The following is a 14595-nucleotide window of genomic DNA, read 5'->3' on the forward strand; positions in this document are numbered from 1 at the left end:
AAAAATTCCGGGACGGTGAGGGGCATAAAAGTTGTATACAGAATTTGGCAAAAATTTACGGTTCCCCGGAAATTTGCCAAAAACTTTCCTATTCATTTTGAATGGAAAAAAAACGCGCGCTTCACAGCCCGAACCGTTAGACCGATCGGCACCGTTCAAGTATCGGCACGACCGGAATTTTAGCGTGACACAGGAAACTTTACAAATGGCCCCGAAAATTTTTCCGTTCGTCCGTAAACGGCAATTTTCCGTGAAAAAAAAACAACTTTCAAAATGTATCTAGTCCTACAATTTTTGACCAAATCACATAATTTGGCCATCAAAAATTCCGGGACGGTGAGGGGCATAAAAGTTGTATACAGAATTTGGAAAAAAATTACGCTTCCTCGGAAATTTGCCAAAAACTATCCCATTCATTTCGAATGGGAAAAGTTCCCATTCACTTCCAATGGGATTTCCAATGGAATTTACATTGCATTGATGCCATTGACGGCCATGCATGTCGAATCTACTGATGCCAATGTACTTGGATTCAATTGACTATATGGATGTCGATGCCATTGACGGCCATGGACGTCCAAAATTTTTCCCATTCATTTTCAATGGGGAAAAAACAAAATTTCCCCAAATCAACAGAAAATGACCAGATATCAATAGGACGTGTCCCCCAAACTTCCCCAATTCCATTGACGCTTATGAAGGGTGCCACCATTGACTTCCATGGACGTCCAAAAATTTTCCCATTCATTTTCAATGGGGAAAAAACTAAATTTCTCCAAATCAACAGAAAATGACCAGATATCAATAGGACGTATATCCCAAACGTCCCCAACTCCATTGACGCTTATGGAGGGTGCTGCCATTGACGTCCATGGACGTCCAAAATTTTTCCCATTCATTTTCAATGGGAAATTTTTTTTTTTCCCCATATCAACAGAAAATGACTAGATATCAATAGGACGTGTCCCCCAAATGTCCCCGATTGCATTGCTGCTTATGGAGGGTGATGCCATTGACGTCCAGGGACGTCCAAACTTCCCATTCATTTCCAATGGCATTTCTTCATGTTTGTTCATTCTTTTGATGCCAATGTACTTGGATTCCATTGACGCTTAAGTAAGTTGACACCATTGACGTCCATGGACGTCCAAAATTTTTCCCATTCATTTTCAATGGGAAATTTTTTTTTTCCCCCAAATCAACAGAAAATGACTAGATATCAATAGGACGTTTCCCCCAAAATGTGCCCGATTGCATTGCTGCTTATGGAGGGTGATGCCATTGACGTCCACGGACGTCCAAACTTCCCATTAATTTCCAATGGCATTTCTTCATGTTTGTTCATTCTATTGATGCCAATGTACTTGGATTCCATTGACGCTTATGTAAGTTGATACCATTGACGTCCATGGACGTCCAAAATTTTTCCCATTCATTTTCAATGGGAAATTTTTTTTTTCCCCAAATCAACAGAAAATGACTAGATATCATTAGGACGTGTCCCCCAAATGTCCCCGATTGCATTGCCGCTTATGGGGGGTGATGCCATTGACGTCCATGGACGTCCAAACTTCCCATTCATTTCCAAAGGCATTTCTTCATGTTTGTTCATTCTATTGATGCCAATGTACTTGGATTCCATTGACGCTTATGTAAGTTGATACCATTGACGTCCATGGACGTCAAAAATTTTTCCCATTCATTTTCAATGGGATTTTTTTTTTTTTTCCCAAATCAACAGAAAATGACTAGATATCATTAGGACGTGTCCCCCAAATGTCCCCGATTGCATTGCCGCTTATGGAGGGTGATGCCATTGACGTTCATGGACGTCCAAACTTCCCATTCATTTCCAATGGCATTTCTTCATGTTTGTTCATTTTATTGATGCCAATGTACTTGGATTCCATTGACGCTTATGTCAGTTGATACCATTGACGTCCATGGACGTCCAAAATTTTTCCCATTCATATTCAATGGGAATTTTTTTTTTTTCCCCAAATCAACAGAAAATGACTAGATATCATTAGGACGTGTCCCCCAAATGTCCCCGATTGCATTGCCGCTTATGGAGGGTGATGCCATTGACGTTCATGGACGTCCAAACTTCCCATTAATTCCAATGGCATTTCTTCATGTTTGTTCATTCTATTGATGCCAATGTACTTGGATTCCATTGACGCTTATGTAAGTTGATACCATTGACGTCCATGGACGTCCAAAATTTTTCCCATTCATTTTCAATGGGAATTTTTTTTTTTTTTCCCAAATCAACAGAAAATGACTAAATATCATTAGGACGTGTCCCCCAAATGTCCCTGATTGGATTGCCGCTTATGGAGGGTGATGCCATTGACGGCCATGGACGTCCAATTCTCCCAATCTTTTCTAATGGCTTTTACTTTGTTTAGTGCCATTGACTGGCATTATGGTCCATTCTATTGATAGGCCTGAGTGGGGCTAAGATTTGTATCTCCACAGAGGAAAGACCAAGGTGTGTAATTTCTCCCGAAATTGCAGTTTCTAGTTGTACTTATTATTATTTATTCATCTTATTCTCCGCGTTTTTTTGAGCCAACGCACAGCCCAAACCGTAGCACCGATCGGCACAGTTCAAGTATCGGCACGACCGGAATTTTCGCGTGACGATGGGAATTTTTCAAACCGCCACGAAAAATTTTCCGTTCGCCCGTAAACGGCAATTTTCCGAAAAATAAAAAAAGTTTCAAAATGTATCTAGTCCTACAATTTTTGACCAAATCACATAATTTGGGCATCAAAAATTCCGGGACGGTGAGGGGCATAAAAGTTGTATACAGAATTTGGCAAAAATTTACGGTTCCCCGGAAATTTGCCAAAAACTTTCCTATTCATTTTGAATGGAAAAAAAACGCGCGCTTCACAGCCCGAACCGTTAGACCGATCGGCACCGTTCAAGTATCGGCACGACCGGAATTTTCGCGTGACACAGGAAACTTTACAAATGGCCCCGAAAATTTTTCCGTTCGTCCGTAAACGGCAATTTTCCGTGAAAAAAAAAAAAGTTTCAAAATGTATCTAGTCCTACAATTTTTGACCAAATCACATAATTTGGGCATCAAAAATTCCGGGACGGTGAGGGGCATAAAAGTTGTATACAGAATTTGGAAAAAAATTACGCTTCCTCGGAAATTTGCCAAAAACTATCCCATTCATTTCGAATGGGAAAAGTTCCCATTCACTTCCAATGGGATTTCCAATGGAATTTACATTGCATTGATGCCATTGACGGCCATGCATGTCGAATCTACTGATGCCAATGTACTTGGATTCAACTGACTATATAGATGTCGATGCCATTGACTGCCATGGACGTCCAAAATTTTTCCCATTCATTTTCAATGGGGAAAAAACAAAATTACCCCAAATCAACAGAAAATGACCAGATATCAATAGGACGTGTCCCCCAAACTTCCCCAATTCCATTGACGCTTATGAAGGGTGCCGCCATTGACTTACATGGACGTCCAAAATTTTTCCCATTCATTTTCAATGGGGAAAAAACTAAATTTCTCCAAATCAACAGAAAATGACCAGATATCAATAGGACGTATATCCCAAACGTCCCCAATTCCATTGACGCTTATGGGGGGTGCTGCCATTGACGTCCATGGACGTCCAAAATTTTACCCATTCATTTTCAATGGGAAATTTTTTTTTTTCCCCAAATCAACAGAAAATGACTAGATATCAATAGGACCTGTCCCCCAAATGTCCCCGATTGCATTGCAGCTTATGGAGGGTGATGCCATTGACGTCCAGGGACGTCCAAACTTCCCATTCATTTCCAATGGCATTTCTTCATGTTTGTTCATTCTTTTGATGCCAATGTACTTGGATTCCATTGACGGTTATGTAAGTTGATACCATTGACGTCCATGGACGTCCAAAATTTTTCCCATTCATTTTCAATGGGAATTTTTTTTTTTTCCCCAAATCAACAGAAAATGACTAGATATCATTAGGACGTGTCCCCCAAATGTCCCCGATTGCATTACCGCTTATGGGGGGTGATGCCATTGACGTCCATGGACGTCCAAACTTCCCAATCATTTCCAAAGCCATTTCTTCATGTTTGTTCATTTTATTGATGCCAATGTACTTGGATTCCATTGACGCTTATGTAAGTTGATACCATTGACGTCCATGGACGTCCAAAATTTTTCCCATTCATTTTCAATGGGATTTTTTTTTTTTTTTCCCAAATCAACAGAAAATGACTAGATATCATTAGGACGTTTCCCCCAAATGTCCCCGATTGCATTGCCGCTTATGGAGGGTGATGCCATTGACGTTCATGGACGTCTAAACTTCCCATTCATTTCCAATGGCATTTCTTCATGTTTGTTCATTTTATTGATGCCAATGTACTTGGATTCCATTGACGCTTATGTAAGTTGATACCATTGACGTCCATGGACGTCCAAAATTTTTCCCATTCATTTTCAATGGGAAATTTTTTTTTTTCCCCAAATCAACAGAAAATGACTAGATATCAATAGGACCTGTCCCCCAAATGTCCCCGATTGCATTGCTACTTATGGAGGGTGATGCCATTGACGTCCAGGGACGTCCAAACTTCCCATTCATTTCCAATGGCATTTCTTCATGTTTGTTCATTCTTTTGATGCCAATGTACTTGGATTCCATTGACGGTTATGTAAGTTGATACCATTGACGTCCATGGACGTCCAAAATTTTTCCCATTCATTTTCAATGGGAATTTTTTTTTTTTCCCCAAATCAACAGAAAATGACTAGATATCATTAGGACGTGTCCCCCAAATGTCCCCGATTGCATTACCGCTTATGGGGGGTGATGCCATTGACGTCCATGGACGTCCAAACTTCCCAATCATTTCCAAAGCCATTTCTTCATGTTTGTTCATTTTATTGATGCCAATGTACTTGGATTCCATTGACGCTTATGTAAGTTGATACCATTGACGTCCATGGACGTCCAAAATTTTTCCCATTCATTTTCAATGGGATTTTTTTTTTTTTTTTTCCCAAATCAACAGAAAATGACTAGATATCATTAGGACGTTTCCCCCAAATGTCCCCGATTGCATTGCCGCTTATGGAGGGTGATGCCATTGACGTTCATGGACGTCTAAACTTCCCATTCATTTCCAATGGCATTTCTTCATGTTTGTTCATTTTATTGATGCCAATGTACTTGGATTCCATTGACGCTTATGTAAGTTGATACCATTGACGTCCATGGACGTCCAAAATTTTTCCCATTCATTTTCAATGGGAAATTTTTTTTTTTCCCCAAATCAACAGAAAATGACTAGATATCAATAGGACCTGTCCCCCAAATGTCCCCGATTGCATTGCTACTTATGGAGGGTGATGCCATTGACGTCCAGGGACGTCCAAACTTCCCATTCATTTCCAATGGCATTTCTTCATGTTTGTTCATTCTTTTGATGCCAATGTACTTGGATTCCATTGACGGTTATGTAAGTTGATACCATTGACGTCCATGGACGTCCAAAATTTTTCCCATTCATTTTCAATGGGAATTTTTTTTTTTTCCCCAAATCAACAGAAAATGACTAGATATCATTAGGACGTGTCCCCCAAATGTCCCCGATTGCATTACCGCTTATGGGGGGTGATGCCATTGACGTCCATGGACGTCCAAACTTCCCAATCATTTCCAAAGCCATTTCTTCATGTTTGTTCATTTTATTGATGCCAATGTACTTGGATTCCATTGACGCTTATGTAAGTTGATACCATTGACGTCCATGGACGTCCAAAATTTTTCCCATTCATTTTCAATGGGATTTTTTTTTTTTTTTCCCAAATCAACAGAAAATGACTAGATATCATTAGGACGTTTCCCCCAAATGTCCCCGATTGCATTGCCGCTTATGGAGGGTGATGCCATTGACGTTCATGGACGTCTAAACTTCCCATTCATTTCCAATGGCATTTCTTCATGTTTGTTCATTTTATTGATGCCAATGTACTTGGATTCCATTGACGCTTATGTAAGTTGATACCATTGACGTCCATGGACGTCCAAAATTTTTCCCATTCATTTTCAATGGGAATTTTTTTTTTTTCCCCAAATCAACAGAAAATGACTAGATATCATTAGGACGTGTCCCCCAAACTTCCCCGATTCCATTAACAATTATGAAAGGTGCCGCCATTGACGTCCATGGACGTCCAATTCTCCCATTCATTTCTAACGGCTTTTACTTTGTTTTTTGCCAATGACTGGCATTATGATCCATTCTATTGATAGACCTGAGTGGGGCTAAGATCTGTGTCTCCACAGAGGAAAGACCAAGGTGTGTAATTTCTCCCGAAATTGCAGTTTCTAGTTATTATTATGCAATGGTTTCTCCGCGTTTTTTCGGCGCGCCGCGCAGCCCGAACCGTACCACCGATCGGCACCGTTCAAGTATCGACACGACCGGAATTTTCGCGCGACGATGGGAATTTTTCAAACGACCCCGAAAATTTTTTCGTTCGCCCGTAAACGGCGATTTTCCGATTTTTTTACAACTTTTTCAAAACGCTACTTGTCCTACAATTTTTGACCAAATCACATAATTTGGACATCAAAAATTCCGGGACGGTGGGGGGCATAAAGATTGTATACAGAATTTGGAAAAAATTTACGGTTCCCCAGAAATTTGACAAAAACTTGCCCATTCATTTTTAATGAGAAAAATAAAATTTCAAAATGTATCTAGTCCTACAAATTTTCACCAAATCACACAATTTGGGCATCAAAAAATCCAGGATGGGGAGGGGAATAAAGGTTATTAACACAATTTGGAAAAAATATACGGTTCCCCGGAAATTTGCCAAAAACCTGCCCATTCATTTTTAATGGGAAAAAAAGACAACTTTCAAACTGTTACTAGTCCGTCAATTTTTGACGAAAACACACAAGATGGGCGTCAAAAATTCCGGGATGGTGAGGGGCATAAAAAATACCGAGAAATTTTTTTTGATAAAATGTACGGTTTCCCGGCAAATTGCCAAAAACTGGCCCATTCATTTTTAATGGGAAACAAAGAAAAGTTTCAAATTGTATCTTGTCCTTCAATTTTTGACCAAATCACACAATTTGGGCATCAAAAATTCAGTGATGGTGAGGGGCATAAAAGTTGTATACAGCATTTGTAACAAATTTACGGTTTCCCAGAAACTTGCCAAAAACTTTCCCATTCATTTCTAATGAGAACATTTCCCATTCACTTCCAATGGGATTTCCAATTGAATTTTTTTTTTTTTTACATTGCAGTGATGCCATTGACGGCCATGCATGTCGAATCTATTGATGCCAATGTACTTGGATTCAATTGACTATATGGATGTCGATGCCACTGACGGCCATGGACGTCCAAAATTTTTCCCATTCATTTTAAATGGGGAAAAAACTACATTTCCCCAAATCAACAGAAAATGACCAGATATCAAGAGGACGTGTCCCCCAAACGTCCCCAACTCCATTGAGGCTTATAGGGGGTGCTGCCATTGACGTCCATGGACGTCCAAAATTTTTCCCATTCATTTTCAATGGGGAAAAAACTACATTTCCCCAAATCAACAGAAAATGACCAGATATTAATAGGACGTATACCCCAAACGTCCCCAACTCCATTGACGCTTATGGGGGGTGCTGCCATTGACGTCCATGGACGTCCAAAATTTTTCCCATTCATTTTCAATAGGAATTTTTTTTTTTCCCAAAATAAAAAGAAAATGACTAGATATCATTAGGCCGTGTCCACCAAATGTCCCCGATTGCATTGCCGCTTATGGAGGGTGATTCCATTGACGTCCATGGACGTCCAAACTTCCCATTCAATTCCAATGGCATTTCTTCATGTTTGTTCATTCTATTGATGCCAATGTACTTGGATTCCATTGACGCTTATGTAAGTTGATACCATTGACGTCCATGGACGTCCAAAATTTTTCCCATTCATTTTCAATGGGAATTTTTTTTTTTTCCCCAAATCAACAGAAAATGACTAGATATCAATAGGACGTGTCGCCCAAATGTCCCCGATTGCATTGCCTCTTATGGAGGGTGATGCCATTGACGGCCATGGACGTCCAAATTTCCCATTCATTTCTAATGGCTTTTAATCATGTTTTTTCATTCTATTGATGCCAATGTACTTGGATTCCATTGACGCCTATGTAAGTTGATACCATTGACGTCCATGGACGTCCAAAATTTTTCCCATTCATTTTCAATGGGAAATTTTTTTTTTCCTCAGATCAACAGAAAATGACTAGATATCATTAGGACGTGTCCCCCAAATGTCCCCGATTGCATTGCCGCTTATGGAGGGTGATGCCATTGATGTCCATGGACGTCCAAACTTCCCATTCATTTCCAATGGCATTTCTTCATGTTTGTTCATTCTATTGATTTCAATGTACTTGGATTCCATTGACGCTTATGTAAGTTGATACCATTGACGTCCATGGACGTCCAAAATTTTCCCCATTCATTTTCAATGGGAATTTTTTTTTTTTTCCCCAAATCAACAGAAAATGACTAGATATCATTAGGACGTTTCCCCCAAATGTCCCCGATTGCATTGCCGCTTATGGAGGGTGATGCCATTGACGGCCATGGACGTCCAATTCTCCCAATCTTTTCTAATGGCTTTTACTTTGTTTAGTGCCATTGACTGGCATTATGGTCCATTCTATTGATAGACCTGAGTGGGGCTAAGATTTGTATCTCCACAGAGGAAAGACCAAGGTGTAATTTCTCCCGAAATTGCAGTTTCTAGTTATTATTATTATTCATCTTATTCTCCGCGTTTTTTTGAGCCAACGCACAGCCCAAACCGTAGCACCGATCGGCACCGTTCAAGTATCGGCACGACCGGATTTTTCGTGTGACGATGGGAATTTTTCAAACCGCCACGAAAAATTTTCCGTTCGCCCGTAAACGGCAATTTTCCGAAAAATAAAAAAAGTTTAAAAATGTATCTAGTCCTACAATTTTTGACCAAATCACATAATTTGGGCATCAAAAATTCCGGGACGGTGAGGGGCATAAAAGTTGTATACAGAATTTGGCAAAAATTTACGGTTCCCCGGAAATTTGCCAAAAACTTTCCTATTCATTTTGAATGGAAAAAAAACGCGCGCTTCACAGCCCGAACCGTTAGACCGATCGGCACCGTTCAAGTATCGGCACGACCGGAATTTTCGCGTGACACAGGAAACTTTACAAATGGCCCCGAAAATTTTTCCGTTCGTCCGTAAACGGCAATTTTCCGTGAAAAAAAAAAAAGTTTCAAAATGTATCTAGTCCTACAATTTTTGACCAAATCACATAATTTGGGCATCAAAAATTCCGGGACGGTGAGGGGCATAAAAGTTGTATACAGAATTTGGAAAAAAATTACGCTTCCTCGGAAATTTGCCAAAAACTATCCCATTCATTTCGAATGGGAAAAGTCCCATTCACTTCCAATGGGATTTCCAATGGAATTTACATTGCATTGATGCCATTGACGGCCATGCATGTCGAATCTACTGATGCCAATGTACTTGGATTCAACTGACTATATAGATGTCGATGCCATTGACTGCCATGGACGTCCAAAATTTTTCCCATTCATTTTCAATGGGGAAAAAACAAAATTACCCCAAATCAACAGAAAATGACCAGATATCAATAGGACGTGTCCCCCAAACTTCCCCAATTCCATTGACGCTTATGAAGGGTGCCGCCATTGACTTACATGGACGTCCAAAATTTTTCCCATTCATTTTCAATGGGGAAAAAACTAAATTTCTCCAAATCAACAGAAAATGACCAGATATCAATAGGACGTATATCCCAAACGTCCCCAATTCCATTGACGCTTATGGGGGGTGCTGCCATTGACGTCCATGGACGTCCAAAATTTTACCCATTCATTTTCAATGGGAAATTTTTTTTTTTCCCCAAATCAACAGAAAATGACTAGATATCAATAGGACCTGTCCCCCAAATGTCCCCGATTGCATTGCTACTTATGGAGGGTGATGCCATTGACGTCCAGGGACGTCCAAACTTCCCATTCATTTCCAATGGCATTTCTTCATGTTTGTTCATTCTTTTGATGCCAATGTACTTGGATTCCATTGACGGTTATGTAAGTTGATACCATTGACGTCCATGGACGTCCAAAATTTTTCCCATTCATTTTCAATGGGAATTTTTTTTTTTTCCCCAAATCAACAGAAAATGACTAGATATCATTAGGACGTGTCCCCCAAATGTCCCCGATTGCATTACCGCTTATGGGGGGTGATGCCATTGACGTCCATGGACGTCCAAACTTCCCAATCATTTCCAAAGCCATTTCTTCATGTTTGTTCATTTTATTGATGCCAATGTACTTGGATTCCATTGACGCTTATGTAAGTTGATACCATTGACGTCCATGGACGTCCAAAATTTTTCCCATTCATTTTCAATGGGATTTTTTTTTTTTTTTCCCAAATCAACAGAAAATGACTAGATATCATTAGGACGTTTCCCCCAAATGTCCCCGATTGCATTGCCGCTTATGGAGGGTGATGCCATTGACGTTCATGGACGTCTAAACTTCCCATTCATTTCCAATGGCATTTCTTCATGTTTGTTCATTTTATTGATGCCAATGTACTTGGATTCCATTGACGCTTATGTAAGTTGATACCATTGACGTCCATGGACGTCCAAAATTTTTCCCATTCATTTTCAATGGGAAATTTTTTTTTTTCCCCAAATCAACAGAAAATGACTAGATATCAATAGGACCTGTCCCCCAAATGTCCCCGATTGCATTGCTACTTATGGAGGGTGATGCCATTGACGTCCAGGGACGTCCAAACTTCCCATTCATTTCCAATGGCATTTCTTCATGTTTGTTCATTCTTTTGATGCCAATGTACTTGGATTCCATTGACGGTTATGTAAGTTGATACCATTGACGTCCATGGACGTCCAAAATTTTTCCCATTCATTTTCAATGGGAATTTTTTTTTTTTCCCCAAATCAACAGAAAATGACTAGATATCATTAGGACGTGTCCCCCAAATGTCCCCGATTGCATTACCGCTTATGGGGGGTGATGCCATTGACGTCCATGGACGTCCAAACTTCCCAATCATTTCCAAAGCCATTTCTTCATGTTTGTTCATTTTATTGATGCCAATGTACTTGGATTCCATTGACGCTTATGTAAGTTGATACCATTGACGTCCATGGACGTCCAAAATTTTTCCCATTCATTTTCAATGGGATTTTTTTTTTTTTTTCCCAAATCAACAGAAAATGACTAGATATCATTAGGACGTGTCCCCCAAATGTCCCCGATTGCATTACCGCTTATGGGGGGTGATGCCATTGACGTCCATGGACGTCCAAACTTCCCAATCATTTCCAAAGCCATTTCTTCATGTTTGTTCATTTTATTGATGCCAATGTACTTGGATTCCATTGACGCTTATGTAAGTTGATACCATTGACGTCCATGGACGTCCAAAATTTTTCCCATTCATTTTCAATGGGATTTTTTTTTTTTTTCCCCAAATCAACAGAAAATGACTAGATATCATTAGGACGTTTCCCCCAAATGTCCCCGATTGCATTGCCGCTTATGGAGGGTGATGCCATTGACGTTCATGGACGTCTAAACTTCCCATTCATTTCCAATGGCATTTCTTCATGTTTGTTCATTTTATTGATGCCAATGTACTTGGATTCCATTGACGCTTATGTAAGTTGATACCATTGACTTCCATGGACGTCCAATTCTCCCATTCATTTCTAACGGCTTTTACTTTGTTTTTTGCCAATGACTGGCATTATGATCCATTCTATTGATAGACCTGAGTGGGGCTAAGATCTGTGTCTCCACAGAGGAAAGACCAAGGTGTGTAATTTCTCCCGAAATTGCAGTTTCTAGTAGCCATTGAAAATGAATGGGAAATTTGGACGTCCATGGACCTCAATGGCATTGTCTTACATACGGGTCAATGGAGTCCAAGTACATTGGCATCAATAAAATCGACATACATGGCCGTCAATGGAAAGGACGTGCATAGCGCTCATTTGCAATTGTGTACTTGTGTGCCAATGCAATGCAAATGACATTGGAAATGAATGGAAAATTTGAACATCCATGGCCGTCAATGGCATCGACTTACATATGCGTTAATGGAATCCAAGTACATTGGCATTAATAGATTTGAAATACATGGCCGGCCATCAATGGCATCAATGCAATGTAAATTCCATTGGAAGTGAATGGGAAATTTGAACCTTGGTTCCATCACATTAAAAATGAATGGGAAAGTTTTTGGCAAATTTCTTTTGACCGAGCCATCGGAGAATGCTCCTCATCAAGACAATGCTTACCAGGTGTGTGTTTTATGGTAGGCAGGGCAGCTTTGAACCACTCATCAGTGATTGGGCGCACACCTGACTTCAATTGTTTGGTAAAAATTGGTTTCAATTGCTTTTGAAGTCTCCTTGGGCAGAGGGTTCACTGACTTATTTTTCCCCCTTCTGTCATTGTTTGCATGCTAACCCCATTAGGATATGAAAACCTCTAAATGTTTGGGTGGTTTTAGTTAAAGCAGACACATTTTTTTCATCTGTGTGACTTTGAGAAAGATCAGACCACATTTGATGGTAATTTTATGCAGAAATGCAGCAGGGCTGAAAACCAAAAGTGGTTTTTGCCATGTGGCAAAAATGTTTTGCAATGCGGCATTTTTTTGCCATGTGGCAAAATTTTTGTGCCATGTGGCCTTTTATTTTTGCTATGTGGCAGTTTTTTTTTTGCCATGTGGCATTTTTTTGCCATGTGGCAAAATTTTTGTGCCATATGGCATTTTTTTTTTGCTATGTGGCAATGTGGCATTTTTTTTTTGCCATGTGTCAAATATTTTTGCTATGTGGTATTTTTTGTGCCATGTGGCAAAATTTTTTTGCCATGTGGCATTTTTTTTTGCGATGTGGCAAAATTTTTGTGCTATGTGGCATTTTTTATTTTGCCATGTGGCATTTTTTTTTTTCCATGTGGCAATTTTTTTTTGCCATGTGGCATTCTTTTTTTTTGCTATGTGGCAACTTTTTTTTGCCACGAGGCATTTTTTCCCATGTGGCAAAATTTTTGTGCCATGTGGCATTTTTTTTTTTTTTTTTTTTTTTTTTTTGCAATGTGGCAATAAATTTTTGCCATGTGGCAAAAAAAATGCCACGTAGCAAAATCCACTTTGCCACATGGTAAATACCTCTTTTGGTTCTCGCTGTCTCTCCAGAAATGTGAGAAATTCCAAAAGGTTCAGATACTTGTTTTATACCACTGTATAATCAACTTCCTGTTGATTATAGATGGTCGCTGGCATCAATGACAAAAATTGTTCTGTTTTTAGCTTTGCAATGACAAAAAGTCAATGTCAATGACCAAATTTATCATGATATTTTCATTTTTTTATTCATTTATTTTTTTAATTTTGGCACTAATGCGATTCCATAATCACCACCAGCTTCTCCAGAAATTACATTTTCTAGGACTACATTTTCATTTATACGCACACAAGAGGAGGCCCAACGCCAGCAGCATCAGTCCGACGGCAGCGGCGGAGAGTTCCGATGTCGGACGCCAACCCAGTTTGGCCGTTCGAGCCCCACAGTCCTCTCCATCCACGCAGGTGCACACTTCCACTGTGAATGTCTGGACATCGGGGCAGGACAGACCCTGGGCGTCGGCCACCTCTACCCGCACCTCGTACGAACCAGGCCACAGGGCATTTTGAGAGTGAATGGCAGCACTCGTCTCTATTGAAAATAAAGATTGAATTATGTGTATTATTTTCTTTTTCGAACACACTTTTGGGGACCCTCAGAATTCAGGGTTTTTCCAACTTCCAAAACTTCCTGAATTAAATAATAATAATAATAATAATACACTGATTTATTATCATTTTTGTTTAAATAGATAAATACAATTTTAACTGGTTACCCCATTTTTAATTTTTGTGTTGAAAAATATAATTCATGACCTAAAATAAATAAATGAATCAAGAAATAAAAATACATTTAAAAAGTAAAGACAATTATAGATGCATATTTACCATATATTATTATGATGTGTTTAATAAATAAATAGAATTGTTTTTTGTTACCGTGTTTTTTTGTCCAAAAATATAATTAATAAATTATTTCCTTTTTGAAAAAAAAAAAAAAGTTTTAAAATCATAATAATAAAAAATAGGTAATTTAAAAAGTAAAGGGGAATTTTATAGTATATACTGTATTACCATTTTTGCTTCATTAATAACAATTCAGTAAATAAATAGAATTCTGATTTTTTTTTTGTTTTTTTATTTTTGGTTGAAAAATATTAATTCATGATTTATTGTAAAACAGTAAATAGATTAAAAAATGTAAAAATATTTATTAGGGTTGTTCCGATCATGTGTTTTGGCTCCCGATCCGATCTCGATCGTTTTAGTTTAAGTATCTGCCGATCCCGATATTTCCTGATCCGATTGCTTTTTTTACTCCCGA

General features: G+C 39.1%; 1 protein-coding gene across 1 annotated transcript in view; it reads right to left on the reverse strand.

The window, feature by feature from the left end:
* Positions 1–14595, reverse strand: part of LOC130919471 (desmoglein-2.1-like) — a 44031-nt gene that overhangs the window by 11937 nt on the left and 17499 nt on the right. The window contains exon 10 of the mRNA XM_057842222.1: positions 13621–13863. Coding sequence (XP_057698205.1) covers positions 13621–13863 — 243 coding nt within the window. The remainder of the gene's footprint in view (positions 1–13620; positions 13864–14595) is intronic.

This window comes from Corythoichthys intestinalis, chromosome 7, assembly GCF_030265065.1.
Source record: "Corythoichthys intestinalis isolate RoL2023-P3 chromosome 7, ASM3026506v1, whole genome shotgun sequence".
Taxonomy (NCBI): Eukaryota; Metazoa; Chordata; class Actinopteri; order Syngnathiformes; family Syngnathidae; genus Corythoichthys; species Corythoichthys intestinalis.